Source organism: Primulina tabacum, chromosome 2 (assembly GCF_025594145.1).
Source record: "Primulina tabacum isolate GXHZ01 chromosome 2, ASM2559414v2, whole genome shotgun sequence".
Lineage (NCBI taxonomy): Eukaryota > Viridiplantae > Streptophyta > Magnoliopsida > Lamiales > Gesneriaceae > Primulina > Primulina tabacum.
In genome coordinates, this window is record NC_134551.1 from 4269687 (window position 1) to 4296793 (window position 27107).

The 27107-nt window shown below is 35.1% G+C and overlaps 4 protein-coding genes and 1 pseudogene across 4 annotated transcripts; 4 read left to right on the forward strand and 1 right to left on the reverse strand.

Annotated features, from left to right (window-relative positions):
• The first annotated feature begins 107 nt into the window (after nt 1-107).
• On the forward strand, nt 108-4430 carry LOC142526604 (3-isopropylmalate dehydrogenase, chloroplastic-like). The gene is made up of 7 exons (XM_075631106.1): nt 108-359; nt 1305-1625; nt 1713-1874; nt 1956-2030; nt 2248-2357; nt 2427-2499; nt 4054-4430. Exons 1-7 carry the CDS (start codon nt 192-194, stop codon nt 4243-4245), a joined length of 1101 nt encoding a protein of 366 aa, XP_075487221.1. The 5' UTR covers nt 108-191; the 3' UTR covers nt 4246-4430.
• A 1375-nt stretch (nt 4431-5805) lies between these two features.
• LOC142526613 (adenosine kinase 2-like) lies at nt 5806-9956 on the forward strand. The gene is made up of 12 exons (XM_075631117.1): nt 5806-6015; nt 6470-6523; nt 6761-6807; nt 7110-7141; nt 7232-7333; nt 7424-7488; nt 8141-8217; nt 8303-8400; nt 8503-8573; nt 8662-8728; nt 8810-8993; nt 9525-9956. The coding sequence occupies exons 1-12, from the start codon at nt 5933-5935 to the stop codon at nt 9665-9667; spliced, it is 1023 nt and encodes a 340-aa protein (XP_075487232.1). The 5' UTR covers nt 5806-5932; the 3' UTR covers nt 9668-9956.
• A 1836-nt stretch (nt 9957-11792) lies between these two features.
• On the forward strand, nt 11793-14692 carry LOC142526620 (serine/threonine-protein kinase PCRK1-like). Its single transcript, XM_075631131.1, has 5 exons — nt 11793-12017; nt 12700-13101; nt 13467-13727; nt 13817-13939; nt 14070-14692. Exons 2-5 carry the CDS (start codon nt 12727-12729, stop codon nt 14562-14564), a joined length of 1254 nt encoding a protein of 417 aa, XP_075487246.1. The 5' UTR covers nt 11793-12017; nt 12700-12726; the 3' UTR covers nt 14565-14692.
• Nucleotides 14693-17097: 2405 nt separating this feature from the next.
• On the forward strand, nt 17098-19958 carry LOC142537308 (high affinity nitrate transporter 2.4-like; annotated as a pseudogene).
• A 1776-nt stretch (nt 19959-21734) lies between these two features.
• On the reverse strand, nt 21735-26111 carry LOC142526628 (cell division control protein 48 homolog D-like). Its single transcript, XM_075631145.1, has 9 exons — nt 25946-26111; nt 25686-25851; nt 24843-25071; nt 23953-24719; nt 23583-23804; nt 23427-23498; nt 23039-23320; nt 22593-22952; nt 21735-22111 (listed from the first exon to the last, which is right to left on the reverse strand). Exons 1-9 carry the CDS (start codon nt 25972-25974, stop codon nt 21809-21811), a joined length of 2430 nt encoding a protein of 809 aa, XP_075487260.1. The 5' UTR covers nt 25975-26111; the 3' UTR covers nt 21735-21808.
• Between the last annotated feature and the right edge of the window lie 996 nt (nt 26112-27107).

Sequence of the window (27107 nt, forward strand, 5' to 3'; positions counted from 1 at the left end):
ATAATTATATTTTGATTTTCCTTTAAATATAAATAAAATGAACATAACACGTGCATCGTGTACTTGGTTATTTTCTACGACAAAATAGGGAAACCTTAATTTTTTTGGAAAAAAATAAAAAAACAATTACGATTTCTTCTTTTTCGAGTTTTCACTGAGGTGGTTCGACAAACTGTGGTCAGCGGCTGCAAATGGCATCTCAAATCTTTAGACGACTCGCTCGAAGCCGAGCCAGTGGAATCTTCTCCTCCAACCGGAACTTGCTCGATCGGAATTTTTCATCGGACTCCAATCTGATCCGCGCCACTCTCTTCCCTGGTGATGGCATCGGCCCTGAGATCGCTGAATCCGTCAAACAGGTAACATAGCATGAAACTTTTGCAGTATCTTTTTTTTTTTTTTTTTTTGGTGCTTTTGGTTAGTTGACGTGAACAGCGAAAAGAATGTGATTTGGCTTCTGGAAGGAGGGAGAGGATTCATTTTACTTTAATATACGTTCACTTGCTTCTGTATTTTGTGGCTAGCTAGATTCTAGTGCTAAATAGTAAATCTTATTGACTTAGATTATTAAATCCCCTAGTTTACACTTAAATCATTAAATCCCCTAGTTTACACTTGAATTATTATATCCCCTAGTTTACATTCTTCATTCAAAACCATGTCCACTGATTATGACTATGGATTGATTCATTTGATAGCACCATGTCATTTGCTGAAAATGTGTGAAACGCATGACTAGTACAACAAGAGGTTATGACTGGCCCAATAATGATAGATGGGCGTTCTTCTAATATATGGTTTTGGGGGGGTTCGAATCAAAATGGAGAGCAACATTCAGATTCACATCTTTTGTTATCCTGAACATAATCAAAGAGAATTCTATGAGGTTAATCGACTAATAAGTGAAATGTTGCTCCATGAATAAGCTCTCTTAAAATATATATATTGAGTTAACATGAGAATTTGCAAGAGTGATGCAGTAAATAGACCCAGAGAGATGAATGCTATAGTGCTTTCTTTATTGTCTTGATTTTGTGATCTTGAATGCCATGGAGATCTGGCTATCATACCTAAAAGTTTGAATAAAAGGACAAAGTTGAGATTTTGATTTCAAATAATTTATTTGCTTCAAACTATTTAATATTTGTTATTTTGTTTCATTAAATGATAAGGAGGTGGATTTTAGTTTAAGGAACTTATAAGTTATAACTAATATGATCCACAAATTATAAATAGATTATGTGTACTCACATGCAATGCACGTGTCTATTACTAGTTCTACTAAATATCCGATTAAATTTCAGGTATTTAAAGTTGCTGATGTGCCAATTGAATGGGAAGAACACTTTGTGGGGAAGGATGTAGATCCAAGAACTCAGAGTTTCCTGACATGGGAAAGTCTTGAATCTGTGAGAACAAATAAAGTTGGTTTAAAAGGACCTATGGCGACACCCATTGGAAAAGGTCATCGGTCTCTTAATCTTACCCTTAGAAAAGAGCTTAATCTATATGCCAATGTGAGACCTTGTTACAGTCTACCTGGATACAAGACTAAGTATGATGATGTAGATCTCATAACTATTCGTGAAAACACAGAAGGAGAATATAGTGGACTTGAACATCAAGTAAGCCACACACAGTGCATGCATAATATTTCAATAGAATGCTTATGTACTTTTGGCGTTGATCCTGCTCATTTCAATTCAATCTAGGTGGTGAGGGGTGTTGTTGAAAGTCTTAAGATCATTACACGCCAAGCAAGTTTGAGAGTTGCAGAGTATGCTTTTCACTATGCCCAGACCCACGGACGAAAGAGAGTGTCTGCGATACACAAAGCCAACATCATGCAGAAAACTGACGGTCTTTTCCTTAAGGTCTGCCTTCATATATATATGCAAAATATTCTATTTGTTTGACCATTTTTCACTTAGTAAATTTTTTTCTCTATATTGCAGTGTTGTAGAGAGATTGCAGAGAAGTACCCTGACATGGTGTATGAAGAAGTTGTGATTGACAATTGTTGTATGATGGTATGAAGGATTGTATATTAAGGATTCTATGTTGGTGCAAACTTGAGCCCCTGAAAAAGTTGGGGAAAAACTTTTGGATTACTTTGGAAACAATTCCAACCGAGATGACATAAAAATTTGTCCGAACCCATTAGTTTGCTCTTCGAAAAAAATATAATGTGTGGTGAATTTACTTTTTTAAATGTTTTTCTTAATTATTTTCTTTTCCTGATGACAGCTTGTGAAGAATCCAGCCTCTTTCGATGTTCTAGTGATGCCTAATCTTTATGGTGACATAATCAGCGATCTCTGTGCTGGGTTAATTGGAGGCTTAGGCTTAACCCCCAGGTATATGCAATATCTGACATTTGTAGAATATTCATCGTGAATATTTTTACCTGACTTGGTCCTCGACAGTTGTAATATTGGTGAGGGAGGTATTGCACTTGCTGAAGCCGTACATGGTTCTGCACCTGATATCGCTGGAAAGGTTTGTACCAAAGCAACTCATTATGTTCGTTTGATTCTGCAAGGTTGTGTAAGCCAGTTGTTTCTGTGTACATATGAGCCAATTTCCTAATTATTGCCGTCTTATTTAGTTAGTGAGCATATTGTAGTGTTGGAGGCGATATTGATCTGTTTAGGAGGATGTGTAATGGATTCTTCTTCCAGATTGTGTTAGACATTTTCATGAAGTTAAGACGGACACAAACTAGTTGCTAGGAGAAATCATTTTGTCTGGTCACGATGGCATGGACCCTCATGTCATGGGCCTAGGGGCATATAAAATGTTACCATAGATGACCCCAGGAGTGCTATTAGCCTGTTGGAGGCAATATGAATCTGTTTAGGAGGACTGGCAGTGGATTCTTCTGGATTCTTATGCCAGCTTGTGTTTGACATTTTCATAAACTATAAACGGACACAAATTAGTTGCTAATAGAAATCATTTTGTCTGGTGTCGCTTGCATGGACCCTTGCAACATGGGACTAGAGCATAATAGAATGCTATCATAGATAACCCCAGGCGTGCTATTAGCCTAGAGAGCTTGTCTAGATGTCTTTAGGGGCAGACTTAGAATGTGAATGAGTCTATCAAGAGCTGATTGCAATACCTGTCCATATCATAATATTTGTGTAAAAATGAATGGATTTATAAAAGCATCCAATGGTACATTTTAGGAACTTGTGTTATGAAGCAAAAAATGATATGAAATAGTTTCTGGTACTATACATAATCTCACTTGCACATACTTGATTGGCGTGATAATATGTTCCCGAGAGATGGAAGCATTACGCATTACCTTGTCATTATGTTTTCAATTGCCATTTTGATGTTTCACTGGGTGTATATCCGTCTTGCGAAGTGTTTGGTACTTTGTGACTACATGTTAAGTCCATTTACTGGGGCCAGGTGTCGTAAAACCATTTGGAAAATACAATCATCTTTGTGAACTAATATTGTCAAATCTGTTGGTTAGATATATATGCCTGTACATGGATGTGCTTTTGGAGATTATGTGGCAGTTATAGTGGGCAAGAACTCATCTTGGGGAGGTTTAAGTATTGAGTTCATATGTGTTCGAATCTACCCTTAACCTGGGTGCTATTCATCTAGGTGCAGTGTTTTGGACTGGCCTTCTGTGTGAGCAAGTGTTATGATATTTTTGTCTATGTTGAATCAGGAAGAAAAACACTTGCTTGATGTCAAATTTTACGGAGTTCTTGTAGCATTAATGACCTAGAACAAAAAATTGCTTAAGCAAGTTTATTGGTAGTATGCTGGAAGCAGGGTCTTGTGATAAAGATTGAGATCTCTTTAATGTGTGATCCGCATGATCATCTTAGTAGCCATATATGTTTAGACTGCTCTATAGTTGATTTCAGAGCATGTGTTCTGATAAATTAATCTCTGAGTTTGAGCATAAATGAATAAAAATTTCTGGGAAGCTGAGGGGGATACTTGGTGGATTTTTTTTAAAAATTTTCTTTCAAAGCGACAATGTCTGTGCTCTACATTTTAATTATTCTAAAAATAATGCAGAATTTGGCAAATCCAACAGCTTTGCTTTTGAGTTCCGTCACAATGTTGAGGCATCTGGATCTCCATAATAAAGCTGATCAAATCCAGGATGCTGTTTTGAAGACCATTGCTGAAGGGAAGTACCGAACAGGTGATCTCGGTGGTAAATCTAAAACAACAGAGTTCACCAACGCAATCTGTGATCATCTCTGAGCTGTGTTTCAGCATATGTACATTTGGTTTTTCCGACAAAAGGTCATTTCTTCTTCTTGTTGCTTTCGATATGAATTACATATCGTTATTTGCAGAAACTATCTTCCACCAGTATCACTTTTTGAATAGAATAATATACATCACAAGAGTCTGTTTTGATAATTTGGCAACTACATGATTTTAAAATAAGGCCCTATAAATTATTTCCAATTAGTTTATATGATAATGACGGAGAACTACTTTTCATATATAGCATATGAAGCAGAAGTTTTGAATTTTAAATTAATTTTCTATTTGTAAAATATCTTTATATATTATTACATTTTAATGTATTCAACAATATAAGTTATATGACATGTAATTCTTAGAGTGTAAAAGAAACAAAATTTCCAAAAAATCAAAGATATATAATATTAATGAAAAATAAGATAATAAAATCCATCATGAAACATGTTAAAAATATAATAATGTATGTGGTTGGTGAATGACGGAGACATCATATTACACTAGTGTACCGACGCACGCTTGTATAATATTTTTTATAATTTATTTGATTTATATTTAAACGAGGATCAAAATATAATTATAAGAAATAGTGAGGGATTATATTGTAATTTTGATATATAAATTAAAAAAGTAAATTGAAAAATAAAAAAATAAAAAAATGAGCTCAATAAGAATTGAATCTTTAATCTGAACTCCAGAAAACACTTACTCTATCCGCTGAACTACATATAACTTACATTAAAATTTTAACATTTTATTAATATATATAGTTATTAAAACAGACCATGACACCAAAGTTAATTACTCTAAGTGACTCAAACTTAACGAAATAGTACAGAGTATTGATTAATTAACTAACTTACACCAAGTATATGAATTTGACAAATTGGTTAGCTAAATTATTCAGGCTGATTGATTTATTATGCTTTAAATTTTTTTTTTTTTTTACACTTTTCGAAAATCAAATAAATATAACTTATAATGAGAAAAAAAAAATTTATGTTTGTATGTTTCAATTTTAGATTTTTTTGATTTGATAAATTTTACGTGATCGTCAACTAATTCAGAAATAAGTAAAAAATAATATTAAATTAAATATATTAAAATAATGTTCAATTGTAGATCATTCATAACTAATAATAAAATCTCAAATTTGAAATAAGATGGAATTCTAAATTCAATTATGGGTAAAAAGAAAATTGATTCACCCGCATTGGCCTAACCTACCGAGAAAATTGATATAAGCCTAGTGCCTGCCTGCCTACCAGCCGACGGAATCAAATGGGAAAGTTTACGCTACATTCGGTGCATCAAATTTCTCACGCACCCACTGTTTAAATCATTCGCAATGTAGGCTTAATTAATTGTATTTGTGAACCGAAATGAAATCTCAGTTACAGAGAATCTGTGCCCACCTTGCATAATTCACGCACCATCCCCCAAATTTCCAAAATGACTGCGGATCTAGTAATCTACACATATTCTAATATAGGTATACATTTTTTTATATTTGAATAAATAATTTACCGATTCTATAAAAAAATGTTAAAAATATTTTTTTCACTGGTGTATATATATATATATGTTTCAACCTTCGCACACCAGCCCCACGCCTTTCGTTCATATTCGTTCTGACAAATCCAAAAATCAGGCGCATTTCCATTAACCGCAAAGAGTAGAAATGGAGCACGAAGGAATCCTATTGGGAATGGGGAATCCGCTTTTGGATATCTCCGCCGTGGTGGATCAGGAATTCTTGGACAGGTAATTTCCTGATTTTGTCTCTTTTTTTTGCGTGCATTTGTTTTAGTTTTGATTCATATGCTTGTTTGAGCTTGAGATCTGGGGTTTCATATATGTTTCTATCATTTTTTGGTTGGCTATTTCACAGATCTGCGTGATTGTCTTGTATAATAAATTTGCTTGCTTGTATATCTGCTGCGGCTTTGTAATTCGTTTAGTTTTTCACATTTTTCTTTTTATCTCTTGGATATGTGATTATGTTGTTAATGTTGCATTTTTATGAACTTTCACATGTGCATGTGGAAATCTGCTTGTATAATGTCTATGCTTGCATGCGTTGTTGTTGCTGGATTGCATTTTTTATCATCTTTATCGCGTAGATCTGATATTTTCTATTCATGATTCAATGCGTTAAGTTGAAATTATGAGATCGGGCTTTTTGGTACCCGTTGAAGATGAATTGGTTTCTTTGCAGATACGATATTAAATTGAACAATGCAATTATTGCGGAGGAAAAGCACTTGCCTATGTAAGTACTTTGAATGCTATTATTCAAATTCCTGGTTTAGGGATTCGTTTTCTTGTCAAGATTGTGCCGGAATGAGAGCTATAAATCTATATTTATTTGAGAAAGGACCAACATAATTGGTATTAACAAATCATACGTCTGAGTATAGGTTAGAATAGCTTGCAAATAGCTTGCAAGGTTTTCATTCTGTTTATTTCATCAGGTATGGAAATAATCACTTGTCAATGTGCTTATCAGGTATGATGAAATGGCATCTAAGTACAAAGTGGAGTACATTGCTGGAGGTAAATTTTCTTGAGTAGGTACGGTCTCATGAATCTTTATTTGTGAGACGGGTAAACTCTACCGATATTCACAATAAAAAGTAATATTCTTAGCATAAAAATTAATACTTTTTCATGGATGCCCCAAATAAGAGATTCGTCTCACAAAGTACGACCCGTGAGACCGTCTCATACAAGTTTTTGCTAATTTTTTTTGGTGAAGACCAAGAATTTTCGAATTGATATCTTGGCCCACTTTGTTGGATATTACTAGCTTATATTTGTGAATTGTGATACTAAATACTAATGATTTTGCAATGCAGGGGCTACCCAAAATTCAATTAGAGTTGCCCAGGTCCTTGACATTGCTGTTTATGGCTTGAAAATCATTGTCTATTTGGCAATTCGAGTTGTCACTAGCTGATATTTTTAAATTTTCATGCAGTGGATGCTTCAAATTCCTGGTGCAACCAGTTACATGGGAACCATTGGAAAGGATAAATTTGGTGAGGAAATGAAGGCCAATGCAAAACTAGCGGGTGTCAATGTTAGCATTTTGTTTTTTTTTTTTGGCCTTTTAATTACTATCATCATTTTTGTAAAAACTAATTAGTGTTAACACATATGTTTGTTTTAGGTTCATTATCATGAAGATGAATCTGCGACTGGTACTTGTGGTGTGTGTGTGCTTGGTGGTGAAAGGTTGATCTTCTATATATTTATATATTTGAGATCTTAGTTCCTCTTCTCTTTATTTTTGTTGAGATATTTCTTGGTTTATATAATGTTTGTGTTTCATTGACAAAATAAAATTCCGAAAGTTCTACAATGTACTAAATATATTTCATTTGAGTGTCACTTTGTGCTCATATAAAAAAGAGAAGGGGATAGGCACTATATATTACACCAATCAATTGTCTTAGCTATATTACTTTTCTACTTCTAAATTAGTTACAATTATGCCGAAATTACTTGTTGACCGCCGACAGCTCAAATACAATAAATTATACCTTGCAATATACATTTCCTAGAACTGCATATTTATTCTTCAGCAAAGCTTCTCTTTCCATCTCCCATAATTTCCCTGTAATTCCAGTTGTTGTGAGCCCCCCTCTTCCATCCCCTTCATCCCCATCCTGCACTCATTTGGGTGGCGACCTGCCCTCTCCTCCTTCACTTCCCCCATCTGTCCATTTCTCCTGTCCCATCTTGTATTTCCCTCTGCGCTCATTCCCATGCGGATCCTTTTCTCAGAACCTCCCCTAATTGTATACTCCTAATTGTATCAAGCTTTCACGTATTGCTCAAGTTGATGAATGTATTGGGCTAACAAATCATGGTTAATGTATTGCAGATCACTTGTTGCCAATTTGTCAGCTGCAAATTGCTACAAAGTTGATCATTTGAAGAGACCAGAAAGCTGGGCCTTGGGTATGTGTTGCATAATGAGTACTATTTGGCCCATGTTACACTTTCCATATCATGACATATATGTACTCTTCTAATCTTTCAACAGTGGAAAAGGCCAAGTTCTTCTATATTGCTGGATTTTTTTTCACTGTTTCCCCTGAGTCTATCTTACTTGTTGCTGAGCACGCAGCTGCTAAAAACAAGGTTAGAAGTTGGATAATTAGTTTTTTGCTCACCTAATGCTATTGCATAATTAACAGCACCAATATGAAGGCACCAATCTTCTCAAAGTTCATGCACGTGTAGGTTTTTGCGACGAACCTTTCTGCTCCATTTATCTGCGAGTTCTTCAAGGACGTTCAAGACAAAGTATTCCCGTAAGGCTAATTTACTCAATTTCTTAACAACATAGTTTATTAAGAAGAAGAGACATTGATTGAGGGCCTGCTATTATTTGGCTTTCAGATATGTGGACTTCCTTTTTGGAAATGAAACAGAAGCAAGAGCTCTCTCTAAAGTTCATGGCTGGGAGGTAACGATTCATTCAATTGCACCAGATTTGGTGATGAGTTTTAATACTATGGACTTATGCATGTTGAGCGTGGACTAACAGACGGAGAACGTTGAGGAAATAGCTTTGAAAATTTCCCAGCTGCCGAAGGCATCTGGAACACACAAAAGAATTACTGCTATCACACAAGGTGCAGATCCAGTTGTGGTTGCAGAGGATGGGAAGGTGAAGTTGTACCCTGTAATTTTGCTGCCTAAAGAGAAACTCATTGATACCAATGGTGCAGGTGTGTGATTTCCTATTTTTAAGAGCATCTAATTCGAAAAAGTAACTAAAAATTCAGTTTTTTTTATATAAAAAAAATTCAGTTTTTACAATCAAAGCATAGTTAAAGGTTTAAAAGGTGATTTACTAAGGTCTAAGACCATGGTAACAACGTATTAGAGTTGTCTTGGAAATTTCTCAAACTTTGAGGAGTCCATCCTGCCTTCAAAGATGATTCTCAAATCAGACTGCCAGTTAGCTGCTACTCCAATGACCTTTTGTTATCTCAATACGAATCAACTCTTGATAATATCTCACTGATTGGAGATGTTAGTGCAAACATCTGATCAATATGCCAGAACTTGTAGATCCATGTGGTGCAAATAGGGTGCATACAGCCAGAATGAGGGGGCAATCTAATTTTTTTTAGGATTTTATGTATAGTTTTTTAAAATCTTTAAAACTGCAAGTCACCCCCGAATATGAAATTCTGGGTCCACCCCGTGTTGCATGAGATTAGACTGGTGTTAATTTGCATTTGTGAATATTGTAGGGGATGCATTCGTGGGTGGATTTTTGTCTCAATTGGTTTTGGAGAAACCCATAGCAGATTGTGTAAAAGCAGGCTGTTATGCAGCAAATGTGATCATCCAGAGGTCCGGTTGCACTTACCCAGAGAAGCCCGATTTTGAATGAAATTTCATTTGATCACCCTCAATCCTTTTTTGAATTTTGATTATTGAGAAAATCATTATCTTCTAATATTCCTATATTAGGCATGAGTTCTTGTTTGCAAGGGATTTTACTGCCTCAAAATCATGTAAGATTTTGCTTAATAACATTACTTTACCGCTATTTGTTTTTGAGGGAATTCATATTTAATATTCTGTGGTTGTATCTGTACCTGCAAGTGGCTTAACATTATCGAATGATCTAGTGTATTGTTTTTGTTATAGTAATAAATTTGTGTTTCTGGCGGCTTTCATTATATACACTGTACCATTGAACAAGAAATATAATTATAGTAGTCTCTTGACTGTTGACGGTTTCATGGATAAGTGTATCCTGTGAGACAGATTGATTTTGTTTATATTTATAATATTAAATAATATTTTTTTCGTAAAAACTAATATATTTTTTTATAAATGATTCAAATAAAAGATTCGTTTCACAAAATTGATTCGTGAAATCGTTTCATAAAAGTTTTTATATATAATTATTACCATTAATCTGATCTAGCTTTGATAATAGTTTTAATCTCGATGGTTTGGGCTTTGGAATCGGTTATTCTGATTCTAGATTCCAATAAAAGGGGGAATCGGGACTCAATATTTTCGATACTATTTCATATCCAGGTCCTAACAAAAGCTTTCCATTTGACCATGGTTTTACGCGTTTACAAAGATGGGTCCCCTCTCAAATGTGAAATTGACTCGGCAGAAATATAGACACGCACAAATTAGATCAAGATATGCACAATAAAGAATTAAGGAGAAAAAATACATCTTCAACATATGTAAATATGTCTGGCATATTTATGATAAAATTTAATTTGTGCATAAATCAAATATTCGTTTATCCTAAAGACCTAAACATGCGTTTTTGGTTTTACTAATTTGATAGTCGGAGAGGTTCTGTCGATAACCACCTGCGCCCTCTCAAATGTTCTTTCTATACCAAGATCATTTGACTCAGCCAATCGCCCAATCCTCGTACAAGAGTTGGCTTCGGAAGGAAAAACCCAGTCGCGCAAAATGCTGAAAAAACAAATTCGAAGACAAGAATATTAAATCATCTATCTTTGGAGTATGTTAAATTATATTTATGATATTTTAAAAAAATATGTATTTTCCACGAGTTCAGTTAGACAATTATAGCTTCCCTCGGTCTCATTTCTTGGAACCAACAGCTTGAAATTAAAAGGATTGATTAGGACAATGATGTGCACCAATCCTAGTCCTTTGTCCCTCGTTGCCGAGGTTAGGTTTTAGCCAATTTTGACTTGACCCATTAGTCCTACCTAAAAAAAGTTATTTAAATAAGACAAAAACTTGTGTGAGACGGTCTCACAGATCGTATTTTGTGTGACAAATATCTTATTCGGGTCATCCATGAAAAAATATTACTTTTTATGCTAAGAATATTACTTTTTATTGTGAATATATGTAGGATTGACCCGTCTCACAAACAAAAATTCGTGAGACCATCTCACAAGAAACTTATTCCTTAAATAAACCAATTCTAGGCTGGCTACTAGTGATTTGGGCGAATAGATGGATGTTGGTACTTCCAAATTTATAAATAAGCATAGTTATATAAACTGACATTAAAAGTGAACACACCAATACTATTAATTAACTTTATAAAAATTCAAAACGTCTTCGTAAATCCGCAATGATATGTCAAACCCTATTCAATTTATTTTTATTTTATTCTTCGATGCCCCGATAATCATATGACATATCCAACATGATAGAAACCTAATTAATAAATATAGGAATCGATTCTTTGAAAAGTTCCTATGATGGGTTGCCATACTGATTATTGCACGTTATTTTTATGAACAAGATTTCTCAATTCAAAGATTTCTCAATTCAAAGAGGAAGTTTTTGTTAAACGTTTTTACGAATTTTTATCTGTGAAACAGATCAATCTTATCGATATTCACAATAAAAATTAATACTCTTAACATAAAAAATAATATATTTTTTTATAGATGACGCAAATAAATCATGTGTATCATAATTTTTTTTGTTAATTTAAAATAGATATATGACATCTATTTGTACGACTCAGAGACTGGAAAAAGTATATTAGTGGTGACAAGACTGTAGCTTTTTTTGACTTTTATTTCTTGGGATCGGTATCCGTTTTTTCTCCGTCAAAGACAAACTTTGAGCAAGTTGTAGCGTGGATTTTATTTTCACTGACCGCCATAGTCTTCTGCTGCGATCGTTTTTTCATGGTTGATTTTTCTAATCTGTATTACATGCTTTAAAGGCATCGAGAATCCTAGTTCCGGACATCATCGGATAACGGACAAAAGGTACAATCTTCTATAGAAACGTGCTTGAGAATTTAGTTTGGTGTTCTTGGATTTTCCTCGTGATTTTTTGCATAGTTTAGGACATAATCTTGATTATTATGTTTGAGTTGCTATTTTTTTTCTCGTAGATTTCGAGCTTGTAGACGGTGGTACTGTCGAAAATCTGAAAATTTTATGTGTAATTCACCCCCTCCTCTTCTGGTTTGTTTTGATCAATTAGTTTAATTAGAAGAATTATGGATGGGCCTTACTGGGATTTCTGTTTGGTGATTCAAAAGCACTTTACCATAAAAAGATTTAGTGTTCACTGTTTCTATATTCACGCGCAAGAAAGGAAATGAAATGCTTCGAGCGGTGGTCGCGGGTTCACCTTTACACTTTTTACATGCGACGGATGCTTGGTGCAGCAGTTAGTGCAGCTAGTTTTGGTTAATGGAGCTTGGGATGCACTTGGTTTTTGGCCTGGAGACATTTGTGTTCATTTGGAAAAAAAAGGGGCAATATCCCAGTTGTTTCCCTTGTTGGATCCATCTTGCTAACCAGAACTTCTGTTTGATTTCTGTTTTGCTTGTCATGTTATTTGATATAATCTTTTGAACGTGTGGCCTGTTGCCGGATATTCTGTCTGGTTTCTGAAGTTGTGTCCTTCATCTGGTTAATTAATTATTCCCTGAATTTTCAGGGAGTGGTGCTACAAACATATAAATACATGACGTGCTGCCAGTTCTTCAATAGAGGGAGAAATAACGAACCACAGACTCCAAGGCTGAATTCGGTTCAGTCCTCATTCACCGATCAGGAACAGAGGAAACAAACTGAATCTGGACCTAATTCAACCAGTGAATCGAATCATAACACCAAGTCTAGAGGCAATACTCATTTACCAAATTTGTACGAGAGACCAAATAGTCTCAGGGTGTTTACTTTTCCAGAGCTGAAACAAATGACAAAAAGTTTTAGTCACTCTTCCAAACTTGGGGAGGGTGGATTTGGGTCGGTTTATCAGGGCATTATGAAGAGCTCGGAAGATCCAGCCAAGAAACATGCAGTGGCTGTAAAACAACTCGGTAAAAGAGGGTTGCAGGTCTGTTCTCTTTCATACACTTTTTGTAAATTTAATTTGAAGTTTTATTGATCTATTCTATATCGACAATATCAGTGCTGTATATCCCAGTATCGATTCTATCTTAGAATGTGAATATTGTGAATGGTGGTTGTTGGGAAGCAACGGTTGCCTCAAATGTAATCTGTCAAACTCAAGCTGTCTTTATCACTACTTACAGTTATCACTTTTAGCGAGTGAAAAATGATGATCCTCTTGTTGTTTATATGTCTATGCTATTGAATTTTGTTAACTGCTATATCGGATCGAAAATTTTCATGTCATACGAAATGTTTGGCCAACTTGGTGTATAATGTGAACAAGCACTTACCACTACTACTTAACAGGGTCACAAAGAATGGGTGACAGAAGTTAATGTTCTTGGTGTCGTCGAGCATCCAAACCTCGTTAAGCTCATTGGCTACTGTGCTGAGGATGATGAAAGAGGAATCCAACGGCTCCTGATTTATGAATACATGCCTAATGGAAGCGTGGAAGACCATTTATCAATTAAATCAACAACACCCCTTTCGTGGACTATGAGGCTGAGGATTGCCCTCGATGCTGCCAAAGGCTTAGCATATCTTCATGAGGAAATGGATTTTCAGGTCATTTATGTTTACGTAGTTCTCGATTTTGTTGTCTGTTGTCTCGTTAAGATATCTCACTCATATATATACGTATCGTGTGTATCCAGATCATCTTTAGAGATTTCAAATCATCGAACATTCTCCTAGATGAGCAGTGGAATTCTAAGCTATCGGACTTTGGGTTGGCTCGCTTGGGACCTCCAGAGGGATTAACTCACGTATCAACTGCGGTATGCCCAATGACGGTCTATGTCTCTGTTATCGGAGTTGGATCAAATAAAAAAATTTCGGAGAAGAAGCCTTACTATTGAATTTTTATCAAGTTCAAAACTTCCTTAATGACAAATCATGTATCACCAGGTTGTTGGGACCATGGGATATGCAGCTCCCGAATACGTACGAACTGGCCACCTCACGTCAAAAACTGATGTTTGGAGCTATGGTGTCTTTCTATACGAACTCATTACAGGCAGACGCCCACTGGATCGAAACCGTCCCAAAAGTGAGCAGAAGCTCTTGGAATGGGTGAAACCATACATATCAGATGCCAAGAAGTTTAAGCATATATTGGATCCGAGACTTGATGGGAAGCAAATCCTTAAATCCGCTCACAACCTCTCTCTCGTGGCTAACCGTTGCTTGGCTAGACATTCAAAAACACGGCCAAAAATGAGCGAAGTTCTTGAAATGGTTAGACAAGTTGTGGACACGTCCGCTGGTACAGCCAGTCCGCTGCTACCTTTGAAAACTAAAGATCAGATGAAAAAGTTAAAGGAAGCTAGCAGCAGAGGCGAAATTCGAGATGGTGGATCGTTGATTAGTGCGTGCTTATCAAAACTCAGGAAGATCTCTTGACATTGAGAAAGGCATTCAAATCCTTGTATCACACGAGAGAATACTTACAACACAATGACGGGTTTCTTCAACACTTGAAAGAATAAACTTGCCGAGTTGTGAATTTATATGCTCGGGAATGCATTTTAGTGTCATTCTTTAATCTGGAGTAGAATATCATAATATAATTAATCGATAATATTTTTATTTTTAAAATATTTGATTAGGATGTTAAATATATTGAATAAATAATAATATATTTGATCTGAATAAATTTAAAATAAAGTAATAAATTCTAATTTCGTTTTTTTTTCATTAAATGATGAATCTACTTATATGAAAGTGGAAATAAGTTTAAAATCCGTTGCTCGTTTTGCTTTTTTGTAGCAGTGTATGTTATATGAAGTGAAATATATCTAATATGAGGTTTATATTTGGATCACCAATTTTAATTAATATGTAACACAATTCAACGATAATGCTATTTTGGGTGTATAGTCTAATTTAGTAGGAAAATGATATATGCACAATGAGAATTACAAATTTGGTTACAAAGTACATTTGAAATTACAAAATTATCTTTGTATTTTATTGGAAAAATTCTTTAAAAAATGCGATAGTTTTGCTATTTTAAATGCACTTTATAACTCCCATCACTACAAAAAAAATATATCATCAACAACACTTAAAGACAACGGTTTTTTAAAACGTTGTCGTTTTAGTGTTTTATTTGGTTAAAGACAACGGTTCATTTAAACCGTTGCTAAAGTTTCAATTTTGACGTTTTTAGCAAAACTGTCGCTAATTTTAAATTTGCGACGGTTTAATATAATGAAATAAAACCATCCCAAATTGTCTATAAATATCCGCGTTTTCGGACCATTTTCCTCACACTACTTCACAACACTTAAAATTTTTCTCTTACACGATTTTTAGTTTCGATTTAAGGTAAGTTTTTTCGCTTTAATTTTTTGTAAATTTAAAGTGTTGGTTAAGATCATGAGTATTGTTAGCATAGTCAGATTATAAGTTTTTTTTAGATTTATTAAATTATTAAAAGTAAATTTTATTTATTTTAATGGTAAAATTAGCGACGAAAATCATAAAAAACCGTAGGTAAAATTAGCAACGGATTTGATGGAAAACTGTCGCTAATTTTAGCTACTGGTTGTGTTAAAACCGTCGCTAAATTTAGAGACAATTTTGTTTAAACTATCGCTAAATTTAACCGTCGTCTATTCCGCTGAAACACAACGGTTTAACAAAGGTGAAAAACCGTTGTCGTTCATCTACGACTACGGTTTTTAACCGTTGTCTTTGAGCGGACCCTTTAACAACGCAGTTAAGGACCAATTTTTATCAAACTGAGATCAAATTATTATCGATATATTAGATGACAAAATTTACATAGACTGACTTATAGCTAGGACCAATTTTTTATTTTTGTTTTCATTATATATATTCATTTGGGACTCAGTGTTACTTCCAAATCACCACTAGGTTTAAAATGTTGTATTCCAGTACATATACAATACTAATTAGTAATTTCTTATGTTGGATTTTATAAATTCTACAATAAAAACGGAAAAAATAAATTTTTCTCCTCTAATTTTGTATATTTTGTGTTTTGGTCTATCAAGTTTTAAATTTTTGATTCTTGTATACTAACTTTGAGTTTTTTGGCTTTCAACTCTATTTCTCCAGAACGCTGACAAGACACTGGAAAAGATTAATATGACTTAATAAAATGCTGAGATGACATTTGAAATTGCTAATTCGTCAGATGTTAAATAACCAAAAATTAAAAGTCAGTATATCAAATCCAAAATTGAACAAATTAATAGATAAAAAAAATCATTTTTCAAAAAATAAAAATAAAAAATTGGCATCTCCTCTCGGATAAAAAACTTGCTTCCATTCGGCAAAGATTCAACAAATTTAAAAAGCTCGAATAATACCATGACAAAATGAAATAAAATTCTCAGTCATGAGGTAGAACTTCCAAATAACTAATGAAAATTGTGACGACAATTATTTAAAAAAGTGAACCTTTGAACGTACGAAAGGGTAAAGTGAAAAACTTGGAAAGTATATGCCAAATGTGCCTGTCTCCATTCTATATATGATGATACTGACAATAATTGGCTTGTATCGTTTAAATAGCAACAAATGAAATAAAAACAAGCAAATGAAAACAAACCCTTCCCAAGATTTTGTGATTTTCAACAATTGCATAGTCATAAATCGACATAAATAAAGAATTTTCCATTATTAAAATAGTTAAATTACATAGTAAAAATTTATTTAAGTGATATTACTTATTTTGGATCGATCTGTCTGGGAACTATTAATATTAATATTTGTTAAAGAATTAAATATCAATAATTGTGCTGTTTTTGAAGATTTTTATAGCATTTTTTTAATGTCATCATACTATAAATCTGATTATATAAATATGCCAAGGTCCTGCAAATCATAGACCCCTTCATCTATATTTTCCTCTAGCATACGGAAAACAGAAAAAAGAAGAATTGAATTAATTGCTTGATTTTTAATGGCTGAAATAGATCAACCTGGCTCCCCTGGAAGCTCCATGCATGGAGTAACAGGAAAAGAACAGACCTTCGCCTTCTCTGTATCCACAGAAGAAACAATTCCCTCGAATTCGACTTCTAAAACATTCACCTTACCAGTAGATTCGGAGCACAAAGCCACGGTTTTCAAAATCAATTCCTTTGCAAATCCGCATATGACAACTTTCCATCTCTCCTGGATTTCATTCTTCACCTGTTTCATATCCACCTTCGCCGCAGCCCCCCTGATTCCAATTATCCGGGACAACCTAAATCTCACGAAACACGACATAGGGAACGCAGGCATAGCATCAGTCTCCGGCAGCATTTTCTCCCGTCTAGTAATGGGAGCCGCCTGCGATCTGCTTGGGCCGCGGTATGCCTGCGCGTTCTTAATCATGCTATCCGCGCCTACCGTGTTCTGCATGTCGTTTGTTTCGTCGGCGGGAGGGTATGTTGCTGTGAGATTCATGATTGGATTTTCGTTAGCTACATTCGTTTCTTGTCAGTATTGGATGAGTACTATGTTTAATGGGAAGATTATTGGACTGGTCAATGGGACGGCGGCTGGGTGGGGGAATATGGGTGGCGGTGTGACGCAGCTTTTGATGCCGCTGCTTTTCGAAGTTATCAGGAGATGTGGGGCGACGCCATTTACGGCCTGGAGGATCGCTTTTTTCATCCCTGGATGGATGCATGTGATCATGGGATTACTGGTTTTAGGGTTTGGCCAGGATCTTCCGGATGGAAATCTTGAGACACTGCAGAAAAAGGGAGATGTTCCGACAGATAAATTTTCTAAGGTCACATAATTTGCCTCGATATTCTTACAAGTTTTTCACGTATTCGTAGAAATCAAATATAACATCTATGATGTTAGGAAATATATTTCACAAAATGAAACTTCGAATTCAAATTTTCAAGTTAAATACTCCAAAAAAAAGGAGCTGAAATGCGTTTTTGCCTAATGAGGGAAAAAAGATTGACGGCAATCCCTTTATAACTTTAAATATATTGCTAAAATTTTATGTTATTCTTACTGGACGGCCCATAATGACTCGAGTGCACCTCTTAATCCTTTCAAAACTATAGCTTGTTTTGTTTCATTTACATTTCCGATTCATTTTATAGAAATACGATCATCTTTAGTTACATATACAATTTATGGGAAAAAAGTTTCCATAATCATAAACGGTTAAAAATCGAGTAAACATACTATATATATAATATGAAATTTCATCATATATATATATAAGTCAATTCTTGTGTTTTAGACACAATGGACATGAGCACGAGGGAAGGAAAAATTAAATACATCTGCCGGTTGCTTCTTGTTCAGGTTCTTTGGTACGCGGTAACAAATTACAGAACATGGATTTTTGTTCTTTTGTATGGTATGTCACTTGGCGTCGAGTTAACGACGGATAATGTCATCGCGGAGTACTTCTTCGACAGGTATCAAACAATTTTTTGAGTATTTCTAACAATGGTTGGAACTTGGACACAAAACTCATTGAGTCGGGTATAATTAAAGAGGGAAATCAAACAAAATTTTCAAAAAAAAAAATAAGTATAAAATATTATTTTTCTTGCTCAAAGGGCAAAAAAAAAAAAACAACCAATCTCCTCTTCCCTACTAGATGATCTGCCTTTCTTCTTGGCATTTATGAAAAAAATTTCATATTACTCTCCTTCTTCTTCCCTCGACTAAAGTCAAGCTTCACCATATATTTTTCATGTTATTTATAAAATTATTATTGCATATTTGCATTTATAATAATCTCGAGCTCGATCTTCTGTAATTTTTTATTCGGTATCAAACTTTTATTAGTTCAAGATCTTTAGTGAACACAATTTCTTTCATTTTAATTAATTTGGACTTAACTTCATTTGTGAGCTCCATATTGTCCACCAAATAACGGATATGAACATTTACGTTCTAGATATTCCTCATTGTACTAGTTCTATGTCTGAAACACAGTAAAATTTTAAAAATTTTAATCTATTCGAGCTTTTGGGGTGACTGGATTCCAAGATTTTCGAACATGCTTCTTAATTTGTTTCCTCTCTCTTTTTCTGATTACAGGTTTGATCTCAACCTTCATACAGCCGGCACCATAGCTGCCACCTTTGGCATGGCCAATATAGTATCCCGACCATTCGGTGGTCTCATGTCCGACACAGTCGGCACAGCGGTTCGGCATGCGGGGCCGGCTGTGGAACCTCTGGATTCTGCAAACCCTAGGTGGAGTCTTCTGTATTTGCCTGGGCCAAGCCAACACACTCCCACTATCTGTAGCATCCATGATTTTTTTCTCTATTTTTGCGCAAGCCGCATGCGGAGCCACTTTCGGTATCATCCCCTTCATTTCCAGGCGATCTCTTGGAGTCATCTCCGGCCTCACGGGCGCCGGAGGAAACTTTGGATCAGGATTAACTCAGCTACTGTTTTTCACTAGCTCCAAGTACTCAACCGCGACAGGGCTGAGCCTGATGGGGATTATGATCGTGTCCTGCACGTTGCCGGTGGCGATGGTGCATTTCCCGCAGTGGGGGAGCATGTTTCTGCCGCCAAGTAAGAGACGGAGCGAGGAGTATTATTATGGAAAAGAGTGGACTACGGAGGAGAAGGAGAAGGGGCTGCATCATGGGAGTCTTAAGTTTGCAGAGAACAGCCACTCGGAGAGAGGCCGGCGGGTAGTTGCCGCCGCAACTCCTCCAGATTCAACTCCCGCTTGCGCGTGAAACACTTATTATCTACGTATTATATATAGATAAAAAAAATATATATTACGATTATACATAGCACGTGTATCATTTAGCTAAATATGCTGAACATACTTTGAAAATTGGAAAAAAAAATATAAATATATATATATATATAAATAATATATATATATATGTGTATATATATATATATATATATATATAAAAGTTTGTCAAATATATAAATATTGTATTTTGACGTACAAAATTCTATGTCAAAAGTAAAGTTGACATCATCAATTAAAAAATATATGTATATTTTGGAAAATATGTCTAGGTTTATTTAATGTTATCCAAATCAACAATGATTAAATATCTTGAGATAATAAAATAATATTTTCAAAACAAAATTTAATGATTCTAATTGTATATGTTTATAACATAAATATTTCAAGATATAAGGTTGATTAAACATCTTGATTTAAATATATATGTATATCTCAAATCAGCCTTTTTAAATGCATCGATTTAATTATATGTTTATAATATTAATTTTTTTTATTACTTACGTAAAATTCTAAAATACATTTTTAAATACATTATTTAAAAAATAAATCATAAAAAACTCACAAAACATTTAAATATCTTAAGTCAACCCTGGACTAAATGTCTCCATTTTAATCATATTATACATGAGATAGGTCCGTGCACTAAGTTATTTATATGAGATAGGTCAACCCGAGAATTTTTTTTATTTTTTTTCAACCCGAACCCAACCCGAACCCGAAGCAATCCCGATAACCCCCAATCCGAACACGAACCCGTATAACCCAACTCAATCCATCTAACCCGCCTAACCCGAATTTTATTTATTTATTTTAAATTTTTTAAAAAAATTAATGAAAAAATTCAAAAAAATAATAATAATAATTTAATTTAAAAACATAATAACAAAATTTCTGATTTAAATTTGAAAGTTTAATGGTATAAAATTAAAGTATATTTACTAAATCAAATAAAAAATTGTTAAAAAAATAAAAATATGCAAAATAAATATTAAATGATGAAAATTTATCGTATAAATATACAATAAATTTTGTTCAAACATACAATATATAAAAATATAGGTAATTTTTTTTTAAAAAGTTCGCGGGTCAACCCGCGACCCAACCCGAAACCCGCTTAACATGGCACTAACCCGAACCCACCCAACCCGAACCCAACCCTCGTGTTGGGTCGTGTCGGGTTGACGGGTCGTGTCGCATTTTAACACCCCTACATGCAAAGAAAATTATGCCTTAAAAATAATGTGTATGTCTCTTGTGAGATGATCTCACAAATCTTTATCTGTGAGACGGATCAACCTTACCGAAATTCACAATTTATCAATCTTAAATTATCATTCAAATTGTCATCAATTTATCAATCCATCATTTATCCTATCACAACAACCAAACTGGCCCTTAGAATAAAAAGTAATAATTTTTCATGGATGATCCAAATGAGATATATTTCTCACAAAATACGACACGTGAGACTATCTCACACAAATTTTTGACATAAATAATAGACAAACAAGATCAAAAACTAAAACTGCTTATTTGTCATTCGAGAAACAAGTAAAAAGTTTTGAATGGAAGTGACTGCTTTAATAATACTATTTGTCAATACCGAAAATTGGCATCAGACCCTTTTAAAGAACATAACTTTCCGAAATTTTCTTAAGTTTTCTAATACTGATGGATATGGAGAAATATAGTAAAAAACAATTGAAAAATTAGGAAGAGAATTCAGGCTTATTATATGCATTATAAGAATTTTAATTTAGAAACCAACTATTTAACAGAAGACAAAACAAGTTTAGTATGGAGTACCCAACTGTTACGTTGTAAACTTCTAACAAGCAGAAGCGGACAAGTTCGAAAATTGAACTCAACAAACATACATATCCCATTGTTACGGACATAAAATAAGATTCATTAAAACTCAAGGAGACAGCCTAACTATAAGATCATCTTCATCAGCTGCACCAGCAGAAGATGCAAAAGGATCCGATGCAGCAACACCGCTGCTATTCTCAGCAAACCGGAATTCAGTACCAAATCCTCTAGACTGTTGCAACGTCTGAGAAAATGCCTGGTACTTACGAATGTCAGCATCGCTCACACTCCTCCGAGCATACTTCATCGATTCCTCAAAATGTGCTGCCTTTATCTCAGCCACCTCATCTTCGACATCCTCCTCCATGGCCTCCGGATTCTCGCTTCTTCTCCTCTCTTTTTCAATATCCTAAAAAGGCAAACTCAAGAATTCAATTCTGTATCTCACAAATATAAATCATAAATTGTTAGAAATCGTATCAAAAACGACAAATCTTTCCAAATTATATAGCGATATAAAAATGTTTCCATCATTTTCCCACACAGCGATCAACACAGAACAGTAAGGGAAATTATTGTAGCCTAATAATCTCCCCCCCAAAAATTGTCCCACCTTGTCATCCATAGGAATCAGATACATGAAAATTAAGATCAATTGAGAACTTGAGTACTTGAAGCCATACTAAAATATATAGTTATTAGTAAAAATAATAGTAAAAATGTACCTCAAATTTTCTTAAAATAGTACGAGCAGTTAATTAGCCACGTTTAAATTGTTGGTACAAACAGGATAGTATGTGTAATTGAAGCACTAAATGGTTATAGAATTCACTATAAACCAACGAAGAGCCATACGTATCCAGAACACAAAGCAACTGGAAAAGACAAACCTTTTCAATGTTCTCTCTGATAGCATATTTGCATGCACGTTGGCATATTTCTGTGATGTCGGCGCCACTGAACCCTTGAGTGTATTTAGCAAGGGCTCTTAAGTCCACATCTTTTGAAATAGGTGACTTTCTTAAGCTCGCTTTGAAGATTTGGTGGCGTGAGTCCTCATCAGGAAGAGGGATATAAATCAATTGATCAAGACGACCGGGACGTAGCAGCGCAGGATCAATTATATCTGGTCTGTTGGTAGCGCCAATAATGAAAACCGTTTTCTTGGCATTCATGCCATCCATTTCGGTAAGAAGTTGATTCAGTACTCGGTCAGCAGCACCACCACCATCTCCTGCACTGCTTCCTCTCTGAAAGATAAAAAGAATCCAACTGTGTGAGACAGAAAAAGCATACAGCATGGATACCGCAGATACACATTGAAAGTGAAAAGAACCTGAGTTGCAATTGAGTCCAATTCATCGAAAAATAGGACACAAGGAGCAGATTGACGAGCCTTGTCAAAGATTTCTCGAACATTGGCCTCACTCTCTCCAAACCACATAGTAAGCAATTCAGGACCCTTGACACTGATAAAATTGGCCTGACATTCATTGGCAATGGCCTTGGCCAGTAAAGTCTTTCCACATCCAGGAGGCCCATAAAAAAGAACTCCCTTAGAAGGTGACATGCCAAACTTTTCAAACTTCTCAGGATGCTCCACCGGATATTGAACAGTCTGCAAGAAAAAATGGTGCATCAAAGAATGAGTTAACTTCCAATCTAGCAAAACATAGAACTATAAATTTAAGACAATGGGCATCAATATCTTGAAATACAAATACCTCTTGGAGCTCACGCTTGACATTTTCAAGGCCTCCAACATCTTCCCAGCTAACATTAGGAACTTCAACCACCTACAACCCTCAATGATTCATTAATTAAGATGTTGGTCAAAATGAAAAATTCAACTAACAAGGTTCAATAGGAGTTACACATACTGTTTCACGTAGCGCCGAGGGATTGCTTGTTCCAAGAGCGGTCTCAAAATGTTCATTAGTAACAGCCATGGAGTTCAGTATTTCTGCATCAATGGAATCGTCCTCCAAGTCGATCACATCCATCTTCTCCCTGATGCATTGAAGTGCAGCCTCGGTGCATAGAGCAGCCAGGTCTGCACCAACATAGCCATGTGTGTTCTTGGAAATTTTTTCCAAATCAACCTGCAATATCATCAGAGATTAGATTGGCAAAACAAAATAAGCGATAAAGTAACAAAAAAAAATAAGATTTCAGAAGGTTAAAAACAAAAGCTATGATAAGTACAGAAGGTATTAAATTCAATGAAAAGATACAAAATTTGAGCTTTACATCTTCAGCAAGTTTCATGTTCTTTGTGTGGATACGAAGTACTTCAAGACGCCCAACTTCATCAGGAACACCAATGTCAATTTCCCGATCAAATCTCCCGAACCTCCTCAGAGCAGCATCAATGCTATTGGGACGGTTTGTGGCACCAATTACAATGACATGAGCGCGAGATTTGAGTCCATCCATCAACGTCAGGAGTTGGGAAACTATCCTTCTCTCAACCTCTCCATGTGTTTTCTCTCTCTTGGGGGCGATTGAATCAAGTTCATCGATGAATATGATAGATGGAGCATTCTTCTCAGCTTCCTCAAATGCCTTCCTTAGATTGCTTTCACTTTCTCCAGCCAATTTAGACATTATTTCTGGTCCATTGATGCAAAAGAAGAAAGCACCAGTTTCGTTAGCCACAGCTCGGGCTATTAAGGTCTTTCCAGATCCCGGAGGTCCATAAAGTAGTATTCCTTTTGGAGGCTTGACACCAATTGATTTAAAAAGCTGTGGGTGCCTAAGTGGCAGCTCGACCAACTCACGGATTTGAGCCATTTGTTTGCGAACACCGCCAACATCGTCATAGCCAACCTCATCCAGACGGTCCTCATCCTCCCTTTTTACTGGCTCTCCCTCACAGAATATTTCAGTATCAGGGGCAACAACACAGTATTCTAAAGGATCGGTCTCAATAATCTTGAACTCTACGCTTCTCATTCCTCCTCTCACGAGAAACAGGTCGCCTTTCCTTACCGGTCGGTATGCTTCAAGGAAGTATGCTGCGTGTACGATAGGAAAAGTTAGACATACCAGAAAAATAAGGGGGAAGCAACTTCCAATTGGATATTTTCCAGATTAATTTCATACACGAGAGATCTAAATTAATAAAATTACGAACTTACGTTTCAGGTAAGCATCGAAAAGATTTCCTGTAACCCCTTCAATTGTATCGTCTACTGGAAGAATGTGGACTCGCTTCCCATATTTCACATCAGCACATTGATGGACAGAAACCACATCTCCAAGCCTAACCCTAAGGTTGTTTCTAACAACCTTGTTCATCCGAATCTTGGGTTCATCACAAGTATCATCAGCAAGGGCAATGCAAATTGTATCCTTTCTTTTCTTACCCTGTATCACAATTTTAACAAACAACTAGGAAATAAACTCTAAAATAACATATAAATAAATCCATGTAATATAACTCATAAATTGGATTCTTCAGATTCCAAGTGGCAGCAGGAAATGGTGAAATTAATTTATGGTAAAAATATCTGAAGTACCAATTAAAGCACAAGTCACTCTGTAAATTACAAGACAGAAAACAAAAGCAACTAAATCTAAGTTGCCCATGGTATACGAAACAATTTGGAAAGTAGAGTTTCAATCACTGTTAGTGAAAAATGCATCACCAGTAGCTTTGGCGATAACGCAAACACAATTTGTGAATACACAAGTTGCAAAGATACACCCCCGTATGAAAATATTAATCAAACACCAAGAAATCAATATTTAAAGAACAGCAATTGTTACTCAAACAAGGATAAATTTAGCTTCAAGCCACTTCACGATACACAAAATACAAATAGCAGAATCACAGTAGCCCAGCTACGATTTCCAAATTCAGAGTATCCTACTCCTGCCACTCCCTCTGAAACTCAATTCAAGGACAACAGAGAAAAAGGCAACAAAACCCACAAAATTATCGAGACCAAAATTCGAAAAGGAAGGGGAAAAAGGTAAACCTTGATCAAGATAGTGTCTCCCCGAAAAAGCTGAAGCTTTTCCATAGTTTCAGGGTGAAGCGACACCACAGAGTTATCATCATTGACAGCCTCATCAACCACTAATCGATTAGCCGCCTTCTTCCTCTCCAGAATAGCGGTACTGAAATCCCTTTTCGTACCTTTCCTGCACACAAAAACAGAAACCCGAAAAAATTCAACAAAACCCAGGAAAAGGAACAAGTATCAACAGAGATCTGAGAATGAATAGAAACACTTACGAATCGGAAGATTCGGCTTGATTGCTCATGATGTTCTGAAGCAACAATTTTCTGATGCAGGTGAGAGATTTATGGAAATTGTGCCGGGGCAAGAGAATATCAATCAAACTTATGTGGAGTATTTCTTGTTGAAAAAGAAAAGGTAGATAATAAAAATAAAAATCGTTGCTTTTGTTGTGAAAAAGTGAAAATTTATGGATAAAAAGTAAAAATCTTAAACTCTCAAAATTTACCAAACTACACAATTTATAATATTTTTCTCTCTACTCAATTATGATTTTCTTCACAAATGAGAGATCTATTTATAGGAAATCTTTACAAATAATCCAAAAATAAAATACATCATTACCTACATCATCACACACTAATTTTCAATATTTACAACTCTTATTTTCAACATTCAAATATTCAACATTCAAATATTCAATACACACATTTTAAATATTATTTTCTAATATTCCCCCTTGTGATGATGATCATGATACGATGATGTCTTCATTACGTGTTTTTGTACTGTCCTCGTTAAAAACCTTGCTTGGAAAAACCCATTGGGATAAAAACCATAGTAAGGGAAAAAGAGTGCAGTCACGTAAACTCCCCCTGATGTTGACATGAACAATTCTTCACAAATTTCGTAGATTGCGCATCCCAATATTATATATGTGCTTTCTGAATATTGACGTAGGAAATGCCTTTGTGAAGAGATCTAATGAATTTTCACTTGATTGAATATGACGAACATCAATACATTTATTCTTCTCAAGCTCCTTGGTGAATGCGAAGAACATTAGGAGGAATATGTTTAGTTCTGTCGCTTTTTATGTATCCTTCTTTCATTTGAGCAACACATGCAGCATTATCTTCATATAGTATCACAGGCTTCTCATCAGATGATAATCCGCATGAAATTTGGATATGTTGGGTCATTGATTTTAACCACACACATTCACGACTTGCTTCATGTAGTGCAATAATCTCGGCATGATTTGATGAAGTTGTTACGAGCGTTTGTTTCTAAGAACGCCAAGATATTGCAGTGCCTCCACGAGTAAATACATATCCAGTTTGGGAACGTGCCTTGTGTGGATCAGATATGTATCCAGCATCAGCATAACCAATTATACTTGGATTAGCATCTTTTGAATACAAAAGTCCCAAGTCT

Bases quoted from the DNA above. Each gene is read 5' to 3' on its own strand.
- LOC142526604 (XM_075631106.1), top strand. From the start codon at position 192: ATGGCATCTCAAATCTTTAGACGACTCGCTCGAAGCCGAGCCAGTGGA. The intron at 2,031-2,247 runs GTATGAAGGATT...TCCTGATGACAG, and splicing joins TTGACAATTGTTGTATGATG to CTTGTGAAGAATCCAGCCTC. The intron at 2,500-4,053 runs GTTTGTACCAAA...AAAATAATGCAG, and splicing joins CACCTGATATCGCTGGAAAG to AATTTGGCAAATCCAACAGC.
- LOC142526613 (XM_075631117.1), top strand. From the start codon at position 5,933: ATGGAGCACGAAGGAATCCTATTGGGAATGGGGAATCCGCTTTTGGAT. The intron at 6,808-7,109 runs GTAAATTTTCTT...TTTGCAATGCAG, and splicing joins AGTGGAGTACATTGCTGGAG to GGGCTACCCAAAATTCAATT. The intron at 8,729-8,809 runs GTAACGATTCAT...GTGGACTAACAG, and splicing joins CTAAAGTTCATGGCTGGGAG to ACGGAGAACGTTGAGGAAAT.
- LOC142526620 (XM_075631131.1), top strand. From the start codon at position 12,727: ATGACGTGCTGCCAGTTCTTCAATAGAGGGAGAAATAACGAACCACAG. The intron at 13,728-13,816 runs GTCATTTATGTT...GTGTGTATCCAG, and splicing joins ATGAGGAAATGGATTTTCAG to ATCATCTTTAGAGATTTCAA. The intron at 13,940-14,069 runs GTATGCCCAATG...ATGTATCACCAG, and splicing joins TAACTCACGTATCAACTGCG to GTTGTTGGGACCATGGGATA.
- LOC142526628 (XM_075631145.1), bottom strand. From the start codon at position 25,974: ATGAGCAATCAAGCCGAATCTTCCGATTC. The intron at 24,720-24,842 runs GTAAGTTCGTAA...TCGTACACGCAG, and splicing joins TTTCGATGCTTACCTGAAAC to CATACTTCCTTGAAGCATAC. The intron at 22,112-22,592 runs GTTTGTCTTTTC...TTGCCTTTTTAG, and splicing joins TCAGAGAGAACATTGAAAAG to GATATTGAAAAAGAGAGGAG.